This window comes from Pelecanus crispus, chromosome 9 (assembly GCF_030463565.1).
Source record: "Pelecanus crispus isolate bPelCri1 chromosome 9, bPelCri1.pri, whole genome shotgun sequence".
Taxonomy (NCBI): domain Eukaryota; kingdom Metazoa; phylum Chordata; class Aves; order Pelecaniformes; family Pelecanidae; genus Pelecanus; species Pelecanus crispus.
The window spans coordinates 34559208-34579946 of NC_134651.1; the positions used below are offsets into that span (position 1 = coordinate 34559208).

Here is a 20739-nt window from a genome sequence, read left to right on the forward strand (position 1 = left end):
AACAAAACAAGTCATTCTGAGGTGGGGAAAAAAAGCATTCCTAAAAGCAAAGGACTCCATGGGACCACTGAGACTCTTATTGGAAAGTCTGATCACAAGACATTTCCATGCCAGAGATGTTCAGCCAAGCTTTAATGAGTTCAGTGCACCCCATGCAAAGCCGACCAAGTGAGCAAGCTTTGCCGAGCAGTTGCAATAGCTCTGGCTCACATCCTTGTCTGCAAAGAAAGGAAGCCATAAGACTGGATGTGTGACTTGAAAAGATACCTGTCATGGTTTCAACAGAAAGGGGTTTGGTCCTGTAGCCTTGAATCACACCATGAAGTGTGACGTTATAAGGTGTGTTGGCCTTGAGGCCAGTAATATTCATAAAGCGCAGTCCACCTGGGACTGTGATATTCCACGTTTCTTCCGGATTGTCAGACTCCTGCACCTGAATGATAAAGTTTTCATAGGCCCCATCAGCTGCTGTCCAGGTGAGCTGGAAACCATCCCAGCCAGTCTCCGATACTGATAATTTTCCAAGCTCAGGTTCCTCCTCTGAATAAGGACAGAGAGTCAATCAGTTACTCAGATTACATACTAGTGGTGATGACGTATTATTTAATGATATTCCATGTTAATGAATTTCACTTGTAATCAGTGACACAGAGATGCACCCACACACACACACATTTACATTCTCAGCTGCCCCAGATAACTTGTAAAGGCTCTTCAGAGACAAGGAAAAACAGAACAGTAAGAAAAGAACTGTAATAATAGATAATAACCACATTAATGCTAAAAGACTGCTTACAAAAAGCAGCTTATAGACCATCTTACAGCTGCAAGTGTTTTGGCAACATTAATTACAACTCACAATACTGCAATAATGCCTGTTGTGAGGGTAGGAAGACACTGAGTTTAGACTAGTTGGGATTTAGATGTTTATGCTTTTAATTTTGTCCACATGAAGGATGCTATTTATTCTTCTAAACTATTTCTAATCCAAAACAATAAAGAAGGGGAAAATTCCTCCATGTCTGCATGTCTTCAGTTTAATGGATTTGTCTTCCTTACATTACATTATTCTGTCCACAAAACCTTCCTGGGGAGCAGAGAAGCTTGGATTTTCAGAGTTACTGATGTTAATCTAAAATTAAAATCTGCATTCACAGAAATCAACATTCTCATAAGCCATCACAGGGGTGGCCTAGGAAGTTGGGAACCATCAGAGCTAACTCTCTGATGCTGTTAAATCTGAAAGTTTAGGTCATTTTCTCAGCAAGAATAGAAAGTCCTCTGTTAAGAGGAAATACATCTGATTCCTTAAAATTAGCAGTCATATGGGAAAATGACAGAGTAACACCTGTTTTTTTCTACATGGAAAATCTTGCTATATGATCTATCATTGGCCTATGGACTGCTATGACTTTCTAGCACTTATTTACTTGCATTGTCGACACATAAGCATTATAATAAGAACAGAGTCTAGTTCAATAATCCCAATCTGCACAACTAAAAATTTATATGAGATGATGCATGGAGGGAAATGGATCTGTCAGTTGTAAACTTCAACTTCAAGCTTTATGCATCTTTTAAGGCAGAAGGTAAAGGAGCCCTGGAACAAATGAAAATTAGGCTCAGCAACATTACTCAGATAAGTTTTCCCCCTGTAAAAAGAGAGTGTTTATTGTATGACTGCTGCATAGCCTTATGTAGGTAGCTAGGGTTGTATTTTCAGAGGTTGACCACTCATAGATCACAGTCAATTATTTTCAGTGGGATTCCCTAATGTATAGTAAATCGGTACTACTCAGGAACACAAAAGTTTTGATGAGCTTTTCCCATCCTGTTAAAAAGGAAGAGATTGTTTATGAAATAACACGATGATGTTCAACAGATAAAATGCATGAATCCAGCGCTGTTTCACTTTATCAGGAACAGAAAAAACTAATTGATGCAAAATACAAATCCTGTCAAAATAGCACTGTTCAGCTGAAAAAGAGAAAGCAGGAACGAAAAGGAACAGGTTATATCAGAAATAATAATCTTTTGGTGGCAACCGAAACAAACAAAACAAACATATTTCCTTAAAACAAAAATGAAACTAAACCAAAAGTCACAGTAAGCTAAAATATTCTAAGTAAAAGCTTGATTATAATAAGTAATGCAGTAACCATCACAGCTTAAAAGCAATTCAGATTTCTCTGAAGAGTGCTCAGTTTCATTTGCCTCCAAGATGCAGAGTCCCTTTTCCTCCTGCTTGTTTCTCATGCACGTCTGAAATGGAAGCGCACACAACCCCATCATGCTTTCTTAGGAACCAAAAGATTTTCATACAGAATCATGCATCAACTTGGACTGTTGGAGACTTTCAAAAGCCTCATCCATAAAGCATCCAACTTCTATGACAAAACAAAGACAATGTCATAGCAAATGATACAAAGGGATGATGTTTCTTACTTTAAAAAAAAAAAAGAGAGAACAAACCATTGAGAGATGAGACTGCTCTATCCTTGTAGTAGGTGTGAAATAATCTGTGTGTTTCTATGTAAATATTTTATCTGATGTTGTGAATTTGGTTTTGGGTGATGGACAGGTACAGTCATTAGTCTCCAGCTAGGTTCTCCAGATATGAACTTACACACTGGTACTTTGATCATTATTGAACTCAGCCCTGTGGCTATAAGCCTGTTTCCTCATGAAATGAATGTACTAGGGATAAGAGGTGGAAGTTTTCAGAAAGGTATACTCCCAATGTGTTACAATCTTTTTTTTCTCTGACATCACCACTTCCATGCCAGTGCTGCAAACTGCAACCTGCTTGCGATCTTTCTTGTGTTTGAACCACAATCCAGATAAATACCTGTAGCATCTTGCTATTTTCATGTGCTTTGTAAATAGCAGATGCATCAATGTCTCTCTTTGCATGCAATTTGAAAAGAGAGAATCGATGCTACATCACATTAAAAGCTGCATGGGGCACTGTCCATGCTGCACCACTCAAGGCTCTCATTCCATAGCAATAAGAGTTTTATCCTGTGCAAAAGGAAGAAAGGAAAAAAAAAAAAGAAGAAGAAACGCATCACTCACAAGGCCTAGCATTTCTGCAGTGGAACAGCAGTACGAAACTGAAGTTCTATATTTCAAAGCAGAAAAGGAACGTATAGCTAATGAATCCATAGAAAATACCTGTAGCAGCTAGGGCTTCCAGGGACCAAGAGAGCTGACCTTGAGTGCTTCCATGGAGGTTAATCTGGTATTGTGTGCCAGCTGTGAGATTGGTAATTTCTGTTTCTCGATGGTTTCCTGGCAAAAAGATTTCCTGTGTCCTGTTTAAACTGGACAGGTCTTTCAAAGTGATAAAGAACTGATCAAATACCTCATCCTGTGCTGCCCAAGACAGGGTGAAACTACTGAACATCCTGTGTGTTATATTAAGGTCATGAAGAGCACCAGTGGCTTCTGAGATGGGAATGTCAGTGGGCACCGAAAGCAGAGCATGAGAATCAGTGCTGGGGCTTGTTAAATAACTTAGCTCTGCAGGTGCAGGACTGCTAGGATTAAATGATGTTTCATTGTTTGATTTTCCAGGTGCTGTGACTAGATGTGCTAAACAGAGGTAAATTACAAGTTAAAATTTCCTGATAATAAACCCCCAAATACACCAAAAGACAGCTAACATCTTCTACAAAACAGTTTGTGTGCTTTGCATTAAAGAGCTTTAAAAACAAACAGATGGGTACTTCTTTTTTGGAGACTGAATCCAGGCCACATGCAAAGGTAGCATCACCAAGCACAACATGGTTCTCACACAGCCACAGTAACTAGCAGGTCCAGAGCGACAACCATTAAATACAGAGATGAGCTAAAACGCTTCCAGCAGAGCAATGGGTACATCCTCAGTTGATGTAAATCAGTATACTTTGACTACCTCCAAGGAACTTTGCTAATTTACATCAGTGAGGATTTGAACCCTAAGTCTCTCAAACATGCCTTTTTTCTTTACTACAGCATATCTGTTATTGCTTCTGATACAACCCATAAGTGGAATGCATGCCAAATATCTCAAACATATCCAAATCCAGACTGAGAAATCAGCCACAGTAGAAGCATGCTAAAGCTCATCCTATCCAATCAAAAACAGGCTTGGAGGAGTTATCCATCTGGATACATGCACAATTTTCAAAAGAGGCAGGGGAGGATATACATCCTTACCTAAAAACCAGGACAGAAAGAACTTGAGCAATCTTTCTTTAAAGAGGTCCAAAGGAATGGAAGGGAAAAAGACTTGGCCTTCAACATGCTGAATAATCTGTGAATATATCCTGTAGCACAGTCAGATTCTGAAAATCTGAGAACTGTGGAGATCACAGAGAATGTGTTTCTGATCACAGCTGCAAGGCAACAGGCAGGTGATTTTTCTGACATGCAGAATTATCTCCTCATTAGTGGAAAACCACATCATTTCACACTTCAATGACTTTCTTGCTTTCATGCTCCACTTGCATTCAATTAAGGGAGACCAAGTCATCTACCACTATCAATCAGATCAGCACAAATATGTACTCAGGATTCACTATCTGTCTCCAAATTCACACATGTATCAGGAAAAAAAGGTTTTCAGAGAAGAAAGATCCATTAAAATTTTTTTTCAAATAAATACAAGAATGTTATTTTGAAAATATACTCTCAGGACAAATACAGATGTGAAAACATTGTTTTCTGCTCAGCTCCAAGAAGGAGAGAAGCCTGTGAGGCAAACAGTGATATATATTTACATATATCATTGACATTCTTGACTTAGGTAAAGGCCCTCCTTAAATTACCCCAGCACATGATCTGAACAAGGCCCTTCATATGCTGCAACCTGAAGATAGCCATGTTGTCATCACACCAGCATACCTGCAATGGTAACCACTAGCATAATTCCCTCTTTCTCAGTAAACCAACTGTCAGAACTATTAACTGACTGCACCAGGGTTACTGAGCTCGTGTAACAAAGCAGGAAGGCATGCAGTATGGAACCATTAGCCTTCTGCGACTCTCAGTTGCTTGTGCACAATCAGATGCCAACCAGCTCTTTCCTATTCTGGGAAGAGGCAAAAAACTATGGAATCAAGCAAGTGCACAGGTACTTGTTCAGCCTTAAGGTTGTCTACTTAGCATGCATAGTGGTAGCTGGGCTTTACTGTGGATTATTTCTGCAGAAGACATACATAAACAGAGTGAACAGGCCAGTGGGGAGGAAAGGGCAGAAGTACATTACACAGGTACAGCACCATGCTGTGGATGGTCCCGCTGGGAAACTGCCATGCACCCGGTATTGGAAACCAAGGACAAAACACCCAAAAATGTAAGGGAAAAAGAAAAAGAATAAGGCTGGCATTATGCTCCTGATATACCGAGGATCCCTAAGAAAACCCTGTGAAATATTATGCAAAACTGGCTTTTCATCTTCCCTCGTTTTACTTGACCCCCCCCTGCTGACATTTCTCCATTTCTCCCAGATTCCTGCCAGTTATAGTATAACCACACAAGGACTTGGTTACTCTAATCTGAATGGGAAACACAGTTCAGTATTCAGTATTCAGTTCAAATCAACTGTATTATACATAAAATGAGGAACCAACTACCTAAGCGGCAGTTTAGTTCAGAATTTTGCTGTCACAAGTGGATTAATTTTATTATGCCAACTTTTGACAACTACATTGGATGTTACCACGTACAGATTGTCTCCTGGGGCATGTGTAAATATACGTAGTTACATTACCTCTGATTTTTTTTAGATCTAATTCTGAATATTTCCTTGGTTTTAATGACTTGACTCCACAAATGAATTTGTGGATGAGAAAGAGTGGTAGAAAGATACCACAGACATTATCAGTGTTCATTGGTTAGCAAATAGAATATTATAACAGATAACAGAAAATTTGGAAAACAATCAAACTGTAGGATAAAAAGACCAATGGAGTTCAAACTGTTGACTTAGCAGCTAAGGGGATAGATGGGAAGAAGAGGAAGACAGCTCTAGGAGCCCTAGGTAGGAGGATGACAGCCAGATAGAATGATTCATGATGGCAAGATGAATGAATAGTAGAGGCCAAAGAGCTGAAAACTATGTAGAATGGAAACTGGATGGACAACAAACATACACTCTTTCTCAGACTGGAATGCTTCTCAATATCATTCTCTTAGTAAAATCTTCAGGCTGAATATGGCCTGAATATGTCTACACTGCTGATGCTGGCCTTTTGAGGAATTCCAGTGTAATGCTTCACTGGTGATTTTACTAAAAAGAATGTTAATGTCCTGCCAGGATATTTCCCCAGTTACTTGGGATGGAGTAAAGAGTATTCTGTATTATTTCTTGCTTTTGTCCCTTGGATTTTATACTATTTTCCAAGAGAAGCTATCAGCCAGTTTTGCTTCAGAGTCTCTCATCAGCTCAAGCACACTTGTAAGACATGATTGATGACCTACCAAGGTATTTGCATTCTTTTCAGACCCCTTTGGCTAAATGGCTTTCTCCTGTCTCAACCAGCTGATTAAACTAGGCTTGCAGTGCCGGTGCACCTCTGGATTTCATAAAGAAAACATTGCAGTATATCACAAGCCAAAAATACTACAGTAGCTGCCACTAAAAATCTTCATATTGAAGTCATGTTCCAGGTACTCTTAGCAGAGGAATTAGCTGAAGAAATGGACAATCTTTACTGGCAAATTTAGTTTCCCGGTGGTCAGCACTGTAGTTTGCCATTGGACTGGCTCACCTAATCATTCTTCCTAATGTTTCTTTGAGTTTGTATAAAAAAGGGTGGCGCAATCTAAGACTAGTAGAAGCCAGGAGAGGAAGAGGGACTGACGCACAACACAGACAAGGGTTCTTGGTAAACAGCATAAATCTTCTTAAAAACATTCAACAGAATGGAAAAGTTACTTCCCCAAGCCATGCTCTTATGTGCAACTCACTCTGAGGCAAGACAGTATCACATCCACGATTCATCAGCAGTTGCTGCACAATCTGGGTCCTTCAGCAGAGGAATTTGAGGTTGGCGCTTGGTTTCTCTAATGTCCACTCATTTATCTCCACAGGCCTCTCACGCCTGATGTATTACCATCCATCCTCCTCCAGGACCCACATTGTGCTATGCAGGCAGGATTCCAGAACCAGAGCAAGAAAGTACAAAGCTGCAGTCTGACTGCTCAGCTTCCTCAGAGCTGGGTTACGTGCTCATCCTACAGATTAGTTGTTAATCTGATGTAACATTCTCAAGACATGCTGCTTGAAAGGTCCCTCCAACTAGTAAAATGGCTCACTTCCTTTGATTTCTGAAGTGATTCTAAACCAAAACCTTAATGTGATGCTGGGTGAGACCTCTAACAGATAAGCAGTACCTTAGTTTGTGATACCTTTGTTAATAACAGAAAGGAGGTACCTGTTGTAGCCACAGCTTCCAGAGGAGAGGAGCGCTGTTCTCCAGCCAATCCATACACCTTGATTTTATAGGAAGTGTTAGCTTGGAGGCCATCAATCACAGCACCTAGGGATTTTCTGGGCAGGAAGGTTTCTGCAGGGGGCCCAGCTGCCAATGACACTTCCTTGTACTCCACCAGAAAACTATTGTAGACTTCTGTATTCGCATACCACGAGACACTAAAGCTGTGGTCTGTTACCCTCGAGACCACAAGGTCCCTCAGTGCATCCTGCTGCATCCCTGAGGCCTCTGGAGCAAGAAAGCTCCCAGAGCCAGAAAGCTCCTCTGGGTCAGGAGTCATTGCTTGCATTAGGGTTAGACTATATAGAGCTACAAAGAAACAAACAAGCAAATAGCAGTGTGAAATATTCAGTCTTTCCTTTTCAGCAAAACAAAAAACATTTAGCAAAGTGCTCACTTCAGAATCTTTACCATCCCTTGAATGCAGAATTACTGACATCAGTTAAAAAAACCTTTGTCACTTGAGCTGCACTTCATCCACATGAAGAGACAGAAGCAACAGAAGGCTGCCATCCTGTATTATGGAAAAGTGTCCTCTGCTAGAGGTTCATGAGCTCTGAATGTTTCAGCTGTCTGTGTGTGGAGAATTGATACACATAAAAAGATAACAGGAAGAATGTGAGAGGGGAGAGGAAGCACCAACAGAAGATTTCAGCTTTGGGGCTGAAAGAAGCTTTACCCTCAGCGATACAAAATTCACTATGGAAACAAATAAAAATAACAGGTGGGAAACTCCTGAACACCTGCAGGCAGAGCCTGACTGAACCATCAAGAGGCTGGGAAGAATATAAGATGAAAAACTGGAGAAGCAAAGGAAGCTCTGAAAAGAAAAAATGTCAGCCCTTCCACAGTCCCTGGCTCCCTTGTTCAGCAGAGATGGCACATGCCCCTCTAAACAACAAGACTGTCTCCTCCACCCACCGAGAAGAGCTAGTCCAGTCCTAGCCATGCTACTGACATTTTCCACTTCAATCATTCCCCTCTCCCTGGTTGCTCCAAGTGCCCTCCCCAGCAGTGCAATGGATCTGAGGTCTTCCATAGCTCTGCAAGAGAGGGTAAAACAACAAGTTTGTTTGACTTAGCCTGACGACTTCAGGACCTCCCAGGTACTGGGAACATGGATAAAGAGGACTGACTTAAGGGTGGATGAAAAAGTATATTGAAGAAGAGACCTCTTGTCTTATACCCCACAGGCTTACAGAGCATTTCTACCTCCCCATGCTCGTGTGTTTGGATTTGTCCATTCCTATGCAGGAGGAAAGTCACAGAGACAGGTTATGTCAACTACTGCTGTTGCTTCTAAGGAGCCCACTGCAGAGAACTCTTTGTTTACTGGCTGCTCTGAGTAAAGACTTAAAACAAATACACTGGCCGGATGAATGTCTGTATAAAAACCCCAAACCAAACCAGGAAAAAGAAGCCAGCTTGTGAGACTTTGGAAGTTGGTGCTGGAAAGACCAGACCAGACTATGAAAATCCACTGCGTGTTGTTTCTGCCTTTTCACCATCTATGCATACTTCTTTTGAGACCACTCAGTCTTCAGACAGATGGGGAAACAGGTAACTTTGGAAAAATAGAAGCGTGCTCACTTCTGCCACATAAACCTTCAGCTTTCTTTTGTATGTGTGTGCCTCAAGGCTTCCTAATTTTTCCCTACATTGGATACAGGCTTGACTTATGCATCAAACAAGTAATTCAGTACTGGTGGTTTTCTGTAGTTTACACCACACCATATAGCTCTCTGCTGTACTGGATTACTTGACTCTATAAAGCATTCAGAGGTTCTGCTGGCATGAACACTACCGGGGAATATGAAACCAGGTTTGATCAGTTAAGCTGTATAATTATTAATCTGTAAAATCCACAACTTCTGGCATGTGTTTACCTCATAGATGGTCTCTGGGGAGAAAAGGATAAACACCTTCTTATCTGCAAAGGACAATAATTGTAGCCCAACTGATTCTGATTTCATTGTCTCTGCTTACTTATAGCAGTTAAGGCTTTGCCTCACAGGATTTAGCCTGAAGGCACATAAAGATTCAGGACTTACTTGTGTTCTATACTGAGATATAATTCTGTATGCAACAAACTTTGGGTCAAAATGCTTCACAAAGAATAAAACCTTATTCAATAAGTAGTCCACTGATAACTGGTTGAGTGGTTTGTACAAATGCAGATGGCAGAAATGGACCCTGTCTTTGTAGAGAAATGTAGCAGTCATGGTATCCAATGGAAACAGTGTCTGTGACCAGATTTATGGCAGTAGCCTTTCTCGGTTTTGGATATGAAAACTGAAAAAGGGCAACATCTGAGCCCTCTTGACCTTGCTGAAGCATGATGGGTGGAGCCATGCTGTGAAAAGAATTCATTAGGCAGAAACAAGCAATGTTAAATACATTCTGGTTGCTCTTCCTCTTAGTTTTTGGCTGTAGAAAACAATTCAAGTTATAAGACATAACACACAAAAAAACAGCCTCATTTAAAAGTAAGGATGAGGTCTGCATTTTCTGCAGGACAAATAGCTGTGCTCTTTGTGAGTAATCTCAAAGGATAAGTAAGAAGTCATTGAGAAGATGGAGACAAACACAGTAGGTAGGGAAATACACAGCTATCCCTCAGTTAAGTCTATCATGCTAGACAGAGCTAAGTCTGCTCTGCAGGCAGTTGATGTTTTTAAGCAGTTGCCCAGACATGGCTTACAAAATCAGGTGAAGTTGTACTTGGGCTAGTCATTGCCCAATGACCCAGTGCACAGCACTCCTCAAAAGCTTTTACTCACCAGTCGAACCCTTGATGGTTGTAGGTTTGCTTTTGTGTCTCCCTTTCTCCGCCACCAGACTAACGCTGTATTCTGTCCCTGCCTCCAACCCTCGCAAGATAAAAGAGGTGCTGTCCACAGGGATCTCCACTTCGTTCTTCTTTCCAGAGGGGCTAACATAAATGAGGCGATAACGATCAAACTTGGCCACTGGTCTTCTCCAGCGAAGGGATAAGGTGGTTTCAGTAGGGTCACTGACTTCTAAGTCCTTGGGGCTATCAAGATCTACAGGTTAAAAAAGCAAAGTTGAGTTGTTTCTGAACTGCCCTGGGACAGTTTTTCAGGCATCTGTAGACACACCAACATCTATACTGGGTGTCTAGCAACAGCTTAGAGTCCTATCCACCTTTTGAAGCCCTGTTGCTTGATATAGGTAGAAGATGATGAAGTTCTCTTTTACAGACAAACCACACTAGAACAGATTTCCCCCACTTACATTCACTTCAGCAGGCACTGCATGGAGGAGAGGCAAAATTTAAGCCTTCAGAGGATTTACCTGGGAAAAGGGGGATATTGTGAGAAAAATCCTGGATTTGAAGGGCAGTCAGGACTATTGCAACCACTGAGGCTATGCTCTTTATCAGATCAACCTTTTGGCCATAACCACCATTTCTGCCAGAAACCCTCACAATTAGAGGATGGCCAGAGTAATCAGTGTAAGCGTAATTACCATTAAAGAGCTCACCTGGAGGTGAAACTCCCAGAGCATTAAGAGATCCTCATAAATGAAAAGGAAGCCAGATTTAGAGGTCAAGATCTTTAGGGAAATGTTTTTTTCTTTCCCTTGAGGGGAAATGTCCCATCAGTACCAAATCAAGAACTTTCTAAAATATTTCTTACAGCATGACTTGGAAAAGAAAGAAAGTTCAGAGTGGCTCCACCTGACTTGCTGCTTCCTCCAGAGCACAAAGGAGGATCAAGCTACTCACCAGTGCCAGCATTAATGGTAGCAGGAGCACTTTCCCTGTCCTGTCTCACTGCTGTCACTCCAATGCCATATTCAGTTCCAGGCCTCAAACCTAAGAGATGAGGAATAGAAGTATGAGTTCCTGTCCATGGAGTATGCCTACGGTCATTTCTTTAACTGAGGAAGCCTGAATGTATACAAGGTAAGATATATACATTCTTGTGTATGGAGAGAATTGAGGTTTCAGTTCACCCTCCAGCTGACCTGATGTTAATAAGTCTTTTTCTATGTGCATGCCAATTGATAAAGATTATGGCTGACTGAGACTGCATTTTGGACACTGTGCAAATGCATAATCAGAGATAGGTTCTACTTTCAAGAGCTTGCAGTATAGGTACTTCTGCCAAAGAAAAGCAGGTAGACATCCATATGACACGGAGAAAGTACCATTATCTAGCCTTGCAGGCTGGTAAGACTACTTGCAGGTACACAGAAAAGTTGCAGGCTGGCATCAGTAAATACCATCCCTAGCACATGCAAAAGCCTTTTGGACTCAGGGATGTGAAGCCATCTCCACAAAGACATGTAGCTGCCTAGAACTCAGGAAACTGACTACTGGGATTCAGAGATGCACATGAAAGTGAAATGGCTATACACCTTCTGTTGGCTAGTTATCCATCTACAGGCATGTAAATAGATATCACATGTATTTTAATTTAATTGCTTGTACTCAAAATGCATAACATCTGCTTATACCTCTTATATATAGTGACCAAAAGGACATTTTTTCACTACGCTACTGTGCTCTAGGGTGATGGCAGTGGCATGACATTAACAACAATCTCTCCATCCCCCTACCTGTGAGTGTAGCTCTGGTCGTTGCTTGGTTGCCCTTTGGCACTGTGATCTCGGCATGGTCTCCACCAGAGATGGGAGCAAACTTAATTCGATAGTTATCAATATTTGCATGGCTGTTCTTCCACTCCAAAGTAATGCTATTGTCTGTCTGTGACACCCGCTTCAGGTTTCTTGGAGCATCCAAGTCTGTAATCAATCAACCAATAAATAAATAAAGAGGAATAATTCTTTTATGACCACAGACTCTTATGACAGTACTTCTTAGAAGGTGAAATGATCCGTAAAGCTGAAGTTAAGTTTCCTCTGACATGTACCACTATGTTTTTAACTACATCGAGCAGATTTCTTTTAGCACGAAGTGGAGAGATCACCAGCTTTGGGAAAAAATCAGTGGAAGAAATTCAGCTTTTGCCTCCTGAGACAAAAATAACATTTTCAATTCAGTATTTTTTTTTTTATTATTACAAAATAGGCTTGTGGAAAAACATATTTGTATGAAAATACTGTTTTTCTCTTATAAATACCTCAGCTTTCAAAAGAAAAAAGGCTGCTAAGAAAAAAGAATTTATCATCTCTAGAATTTTTGTTCAGTAAATATCTTGCATTCATGGCTGAAAGGAACTCTAACTCTCAAAACAAAAGGTGAATATTTTGTAGAAATTCAATGGGCCTTCACTGTTCACACCTATAATAGACTCAAATCCTGCTCTGAATGAACAACTGCATTTTGGGATGAAAGGGGAGGTAATTCTCTAGGTACCATTTACTTAGCTCCCTAAATGCATCAAAACTTGATAACATGCCAAAGGACCCATCATTAAGGAGCAAAGTAAATTTATAAAAGCATGACAGAAAACATTTGCAGAACTGAAGAAGGGAAAAAAGCCAAGTTCTCTGCTTTTGTTTGTAGACAAACAGAAATAAGGTCTTAGATGGAATAGGAACCATGGAAGATATTTAGCTCAGCAGACAGACAAATAATCCAGAGGAATTCGTTTCCTGAAGTAGAGATTTAGGGTATGATGAGCAAAAACTTCCAAATGACTTAATAATATAATTCCCATTTTCAGAATACATTTAGATACTTGGGGGTTCTAAATATTTTGTTGAGCCAGTAAGGTATATAGGGCACAGAAAAACATTCTCCACTTTCATGCACCTCTATAACAGTGCTGATTCTGTGTTGATGCAGTAACTTATCAACTCAAGCAACATGACACAAACAGCACAGGAAGATTGATGGTGATTGTATTACCTTCCCAGAAGTTTGGATTGGTATCCAAGCCTCTTACCTGTGACAAAGACTTCTTTCATAGGGTCACTTTCCATGTCCCCTCGACGAGAGATGAGTGTCACTTCATACTCTGTGTGCGGCCTCAGGTTTCCAATAGAATATTGGTTTTCATCTTCAGAGAGGTCGATGGTTGTCCTGTCCCCTGGAATGTCCTTGGGACCATAAGTGAGCTCTACGCCTTCAATTTCAGCCAAGGGTTTGGACCACGTAATAAGAGCTGTGGTGTCTGTGACATCTTTTGCCTCTATCTGGCTAGGGGCATCAAGCTCTGTTACAAAAAGAGAAAAAGGTGTTTTTTTAAAGAAATCTTGCCAGAAAAATCATACACATTCTTGTGCTTTTAATTGCTGATTCAGAACAAAATTAAAATGATTAGCTTCTACCAACTGAAGTTTGTCTCCAATTACTTTCTTCCTTTATTTTCTATAGTTGTAGAAGAAAGTGCCAAATGGATTCAATTAATCAGAAGCAAATTCATCACAATTAATTAACATCAGAAGCTGCCAAAGGAAAGACAAGTAGGAACCCTAAGAGGTTCTCCATCTGCAAACTAGAAACTCTCCTTTAAGTAATTTCTTCATGCAAATACCACCAGGATGAAAGAAATTGTAGTTCCTATTGATATAAGTTTTGAAAAAGAATAAAAGTACATACTGCTTGCTATCTTCTAGCTAAACATAAATTTCCTTTCCTCTTCAAACCAGTAATTTGGAAAAGAATTAATTTCTCCTCATGTATTCCTCATCAGCAACTCCACTACTTTCTTTTTTCCCCCATCAATTCACAGTTGTTTTATTGGTGGCACTACACCACATACAGGTTGTGCTTACTTGTGGTTATCACTCTGGATAGTCCTGGTCCTCTTGTATTGTTTTTCACTATATGAAGGGATACATTATACTGTTGCCCTGGTGCCAAACCTGGCTGCATATAAGATGTCGCTGGCCTTTTCAAGCTGCTGGTTATATCTCCATTATCATCCTTTTTCTGTAACACATGGAACAATCAGTTAGTACAAATACAAAAAATCCAGGATCTTTCACTTATATATGGCCTCTATACAAGAAACACTGCTTCTTTACCATATTACGGAAGACCAGTTCCCAGCCATCAAATGAAAAGTTCAGAGGATCCCACTCCACCTGGACAGATGTTTCTTTAACAGATTTGAATTTCAGACCTTCTGGAGCAGGCAGATCTGTGACAGAAAATAAGTGTATCATTACATGAGCAACAAGTTCCCATAAATAGGGCACTGCGGGTGGGACATCTTTCCACCACTATAAATATCTGCTGTGTAGATATCTGCATCTGAGGTGTTTAAACCCTCTTCACAGCCAGTTATTCTGTCTTTGGAGAAACATTCCTCTAACCTGTTTTAGATGTCACCTTAGAGTAAAATCAATTTTGCCCTAGAAATCTCTATTTTTGCCCTCTTGGAAGAAGCCTAGCGTGGACGTTTTAAGCTAGGTGAGATGAATCCTGCCCGAGGTCTCTAAAAATGAGCACAGTGACAGAACTCAAAGAGCATCTTTTGAGGCTGGGATGTTTAGATATGACTGTGGTGTGCACAATACAAAAAGGAAAATGAACAACAAATGAACAGACAGGCAGATAGAAAGTCAGTTGTGGTAAAACACACTTAAGAGGCAGAACAAATATAACCTCCATTTTAGTCAAAACAGTTTGAATCCAAGTGATTTCATATTGCTCTTTTACACGCTGCTACATTTTTATATTTTTTCAGGAAGCATTATCAGATTTTAAAAAATGTACCTTATTATGAAGAAGCCAAGGGTCTTAATTTACAAAGACCCTGTGATATTCATTGGGAGGTACTGCAGAGAGCAGAACAGCTAGTGAACTGTACTTTTAACACAGTCATTGGTATTGGAAAAGAATAGAAAATGAAAGTGCAGAAGCCTGTCTTTGTCCAGAACAGTAGATGAACTGAAAATAGAAAATACAAAAGGAATAAAACCCTGAAAAAGGGATGCAAATAAATACATAGTATGGAACAGACAAAAGAATGACTACAAGGAATTTTAAACTCACATGTTGCTACCCTAGCACTGACTGGAATACTCTTCTTGTTTTTAAGGATTGCAAAGACACGGATAAAGTATTCTACACCCGGCTCCAGTTCATGAATAGTGGCAGCTGTCTGGTTTCCTGGCACGGTGAACTGCATATCTAAGCCACCACTGCTGGTAGGGACATAGGTGATGAGGTACTCATTGACGAGATTCTCATGCTTCCATTCCAGATTTACGGTTTTATCTGTTACGTTTTTCACAGTCAGTTCAGTTGGAGGAGACACTAGAAAGGGGAAAAAACCAAACTTATAAGAACTTTTCAAGGCTCAGAAAATAGTGACTTACCCAGTTTCACATTTTCCCAGGAGCAGTTTATAAGAATTATCTAACAAACAGGGAATGGGGAAGCCATGTCACACAAACTAGCCACTTGAAGAAAGGAATGTTCAGCTGATGAAGACTACAGACATTTCTAAAAGTCACGGGCCAATTTCTACTCTCATGCTTGCACACAGCCTATGGCTGACTGTCTTTCAGCTCCTCCTCTCATGGCTACTGAACAAGACCACTATAGCTGGGTCCCTCGGGATTCAGATGCTTAATTCAACTGCCAGCAACACATGATTTTACATCTAGAAGTCCTGGGGTTTGGATACACATAATTGCACAGATTTTCCAAGCAAAATAAAACATGATTATTTCTGTAAATAGTTTCAATAGATTACTCCACATTTGCATGTGCAAGACCACAAAATATGTCTTGGGAGTCTTCCAGAAGGAGATGAAAAATGGGAATTTCTTTTCAAGGGTATTCATTGTCTTTTATAATGTTCCCAACCCCAAAGTACTCTGATTACTCTACAAAGTTCTTAGTTCCTAAAGAAAACTACCTCCTTTACAGCATAATGCCTGTCATTATCTAGCTGCCAAAATTTTCTATCAACTTCTGTAGAGTCAGTAGTACTGCGAAACTAAACACGTGACTTTACAGCTAAGTTTCCACTCTGGCTGATTCCATGATTTTACTCTAAGCTTTGTCAGATCTAAAATACACACACACATATATAAATGTATAAATATATATATAATATATAAATATAATATATATAAAATCAAGTTTTACTTTAGTTAGAAAAATCTATTCAGCCAATTGAGAGATAGCCAAGGCCCCTGTAATAATCCTGAAAGCTTGCACTGCAATATTTGCAACATCTGGAAATTCCTTCATGACAGTTTTCTCATACAGATCACTCAGGTAGGACAACGTTATCTTCTGTGTGTGCCTTGCCTCCACTACACCCTCTGTCTCCACCAGAGCTCCAGCTCAGAGATCTACCTCCAAAGCAAAGTTGCTGAGCCCTCAGGGTCTGTCAGTGTATATTGTCAGTGCTGCGTGTTTCATTTTTGGCTCCTAAAATAGTGATGGCATTGTAAATGCAAACCCTTTTCTTACCCATCCAGCATGAGGCTGGGAACCAGCACCTGGCTGTAAGACACTTTTGATACCCAGGCTCTTTATTCACTAACATTCATTATCTACATTATCTCATTTGTGCAAAGCCTTATTCTTTAGTCATATTCTTTTGACTAATCCTGCTGAATACCTAGCAAGAAGACTCTGGATACATCTCCCTCTTCTCCATAGATAGAACGGTTTCTTTTAGATGCGGGGGTTTTTTAGCATCAAGAGGTAGTGTGAGAAACTGAAAGGTCATGGTGACAAAGCCCAGCAAGTGCTAACTACAGCTCTGTTGACATTGTGGTGGGAGCAAACTTGGAGATAACAAGTGGACTTGCATCACCATTATCAGCCTGCTGGCTTGCTGACCACCAAAAGTCTCCAGCAACCACTATGCTATATAGACCTGAAAAGTAAGGGAGGCCAAGAGCTTGCTGCTGGTGTTATTACTTCTCTGATTCCGCTGTTTGGACTGCTGATAAAGAAGAGTGGCAACAGGGCCCAGCTATATGGAAAAGGTTCACAGAGGCTCTGAGGCTGCTGGACAGACACAGGGAATAACCCAGGGGAAGCGGTTCAAAAGGGACATTGCAACCTACCATCAGAGCAGTCATCCCCCATGTACCCATCCTCACAGGCACACCGTCCGTCGATGCAGCGGCCCGCATTGTTGCAGTCGTTGGGGCAGGACCGTTCACGGCAGTCCTCCCCTGTGAAGCCCTCATGGCACACACAGCGCCCATCGATGCAGCGCCCACGTTGGTGGCAGTCATTGGGGCAGGACAGCTCGCCGCAGTCCTCCCCTGTGAAGCCATTGTCACACTCACAGCGCCCCTCCACACAGCGCCCACGGTTGTTGCAATCGTTTGGGCACCGCAGCTCCCCACAGTCCTCCCCTGTGTACCCCTCACGACACACACACTGCCCACTGACACAGAGTCCATGGTTGTTGCAATCATTGGGGCACCGCAGCTCACCGCAGTCAACCCCGATGTATCCCTCGTGACACACACACTGTCCGTTGACACAGCGGCCACGGTTGTTGCAGTCACTGGGGCACCGCAGCTCCCTGCAGTCCTCTCCAATGAATTGGTCATAGCACATGCACTGCCCATTGATGCAGCGCCCGTGGCCGTGACAGTCATTGGGGCACCGCAGCTCCCCGCAGTCCTCACCCAGGTACCCCTCATGGCAGATGCAGCGCCCACCCATGCAGCGCCCACGGTTGTGGCAGTCCTTCGGGCACCTCTTCTCACTACAATCATCCCCCATGAAGCCCTCATAGCAGACGCACAGCCCCTTCTCACAGTGCCCATTGCCATTGCAGTTGTTAGGGCAGGTCAGCTCCCCGCAGTCCTCCCCGGTGAAGCCTTCCTCACAGAAGCAGGTCCCATTGATGCAGCGCCCACGGTCGAAGCAGTCATTGGGGCAGATGAGCTCGCTGCAGTCCTCGCCGGTGTAGCCCTCATCGCAGACGCACTCGTTGTCCACACAGCGCCCACGGTTGTGGCAGTTGTTGGGGCAGAGGGGCTCACTGCAGTCCTCACCGGTGAAGCCCTCGTGGCACACACACTGCCCGCTCACGCACCTCCCGTGCACGCTGCACACCTGGGAGCAGAACTCTTCGCTGCAGTCTGTGCCTGTGTACCCCTCAAAGCACACGCACACCCCATCCACGCACTTGCCTTGGTCGTTACAGTCAGATGGGCAGGTGGCCTGGCTGCAGTCCTCACCAGTGAAGCCTTCATTGCAGATGCATTTGCCCTGGTTGCAGAGGCCCCGGTTGAAGCAGTTGTGTGGGCAGTCTGGTTCAGAGCAGTTGGGGCCTTTCCAGCCAGGCTCACAAATGCAGCCGCAGATCTCAATGCTATAGTTGCCATGTCCACTGCAATAGGGTGTTGTGTCCAGGCGACCTGTACCAATGATCCAGAAAACCCATTACTCCCCTTGGCTCTGGGATGCATTAAGCCAGTATGGCACACATGACCTAAAAGGGATCTGATTTTCCCAGCTCCCTGCAGGACATAATTTCCAGAATCGCCAAAGCTTTTGAATGAGAATTCCTCCTTCTTTCTCTAGTGAGATTTAGTTTACCAGGAATGCTTTAATTCGCACTAATGCCAGGGAAGAGCCCCTGCCAACTACTTGGTAAATGAGCATGCTGGATTCCTCTGCCCTTCTCAAAATCCCTCTTTCACTGACTGAGCAGCTTTTCTGACTGCTTCATTAGGGCATGCACCATGAAGCATTATTCATCAATTCACTCCAGAACATAAAAAGCCAGGCGGCATGCTGTATCAACTGTGAGACCGGCTCTGTGCTTGGAGGGACAGATTACTACTGAGAAGACCTATGTTTTCTCTCTTGTATGACCAATCTCTTATCTCAGTTTAAAAAACAGACAGAAGGATACCTTTTTCCTCCCTTCTTCAACTATTTGTGCTTGTCTATTGCCTTATGTCCTGCTGTATTTTCATTGGTTTCTATTAAAAAAAACTTGGAAACAAAACCGGTTACATTGGCAGCTTACTCAAGGGGACAAAATGTGGAGCCAAGAGCTTGGACTGCGTGAGTTTTAATCTTAACTCTGACACATATTCTCACCATGCCCAAGTGTCGTACATGCTCAATGCCACAGCTACAAAGCAGCCCAGGCAGACTTCTGACCCACAGATTCATAAAACTGCAAAAGTGTGAATGAGTGTATCTTGCAAGCTGGCCAAACACATTCCCAGTTTTGATTACATTTCAAATTTAACAGGTTGACTTTTTCTCATTCTTGAAACAGATTTGAGTGTCTACTCTAAACAAGATATACAGCCAGGACAAGAATTTCCCCAAGAGCAGCTCCCCAGTCTGCCTTACCTTCTACTGCCTGGGAATTAGGGCAGCATCCAGCCCCGCTGGCACACTGCTCCCGTAGGGAGGATACCAGCCCCTCCAGCTCCTCTAGTCTGCTCAGCAGATCCTTAATGTCTGGGGCAGCTGCACAGCCACAAGACCGGCGGGGAATGTTAATACGGTGCGTGAAGACAATCTGGTTCTCTTCATTCACCGTGTGCTCCTCATAATTCTTGACAGGCTCAATTTCTGCCTTCAGGTCTGCATCACCACTTGCTGTATCCAGGTCCACAGAGCAAAGGGAGCCAACAGGCAACTTAATGTTGTAGACATGGTTAAAAACCACAGGCTGATTATCCTCTGGCAAGGTCACGTTTAGCCCAGTCTCCCGCTTCTGCCGGATAATTCGCTTGATGAGTCCACCACTGACATGCTGGTACAGCAAAGCTAAGATTGCACAGGCCAAAACCTGGGTGGGGAGTCCCATTGCGGTGTTCAGTTCCTTTTCAAAGCTGATGGAGTCTTATATATGTTTGGCCTTTGTAGTCTGGAGCAGAAATTGGAGAGCCAGTTCAAACCAAGTTCCTTTCCTTTCCTGGCACACTTGTTCCCTAAAAGAAGAAAGAGCACTGTAAGGGATGAACCACAGCTACACCATCCAACAAAAGGCCTATGACACTGTATGAGTGTTGGCATCTTTAAAGAACATGGCTGGGGTTCTAGTCAATGTACGATCTCACTTCACCCAAGCTGCTGAGCTTGTTCTTACATATAATAACAGTGCATTACCTTCTTTTCCAGGATTTCAGTGTGCTAGTGAACAAAATGTCACAAGACATGAATCTTGAAGGAAGCTACTATTATTTCCAATTTAGAGCAAGTATAGTGGAGTATAGAAGGTTTAATTGCCTCAAGCAGAAGACCAGGGCAAAGAAGCCTGCTGAGTCTCATCTCAACTGAAAATACTACTTTCAGACAGAGGTAGGTAAAATAAATATATGTTCTGTTATGATTCAACTAATGTTAAAAGTCTGTATTTCCTTC

At 42.1% G+C, this 20739-nt stretch overlaps 1 protein-coding gene across 4 annotated transcripts in view; it reads right to left on the minus strand.

Annotated features, from left to right (window-relative positions):
- The window catches only part of TNC (tenascin C), a 47804-nt gene extending 27622 nt beyond the window's left edge, over positions 1–20182 (minus strand). For 2 of the 4 annotated variants that reach the window (XM_075715981.1, XM_009486758.2), the window contains exons 1-10: positions 19720–20182; positions 17454–18767; positions 15415–15678; positions 14442–14557; positions 14190–14346; positions 13358–13627; positions 12066–12251; positions 11230–11319; positions 10262–10525; positions 268–540 (exon numbers count right to left, since the gene is read on the minus strand). In XM_075715981.1, the coding sequence (XP_075572096.1) occupies positions 268–540; positions 10262–10525; positions 11230–11319; positions 12066–12251; positions 13358–13627; positions 14190–14346; positions 14442–14557; positions 15415–15678; positions 17454–18767; positions 19720–20182 (3397 nt within the window). Of the gene's footprint in view, positions 1–267; positions 541–3174; positions 3595–10261; positions 10526–11229; positions 11320–12065; positions 12252–13357; positions 13628–14189; positions 14347–14441; positions 14558–15414; positions 15679–17453; positions 18768–19719 lie in introns of all 4 variants that reach the window. The other 2 variants (XM_075715980.1, XM_075715982.1) reach the window with 2 other exon arrangements.
- Between the last annotated feature and the right edge of the window lie 557 nt (positions 20183–20739).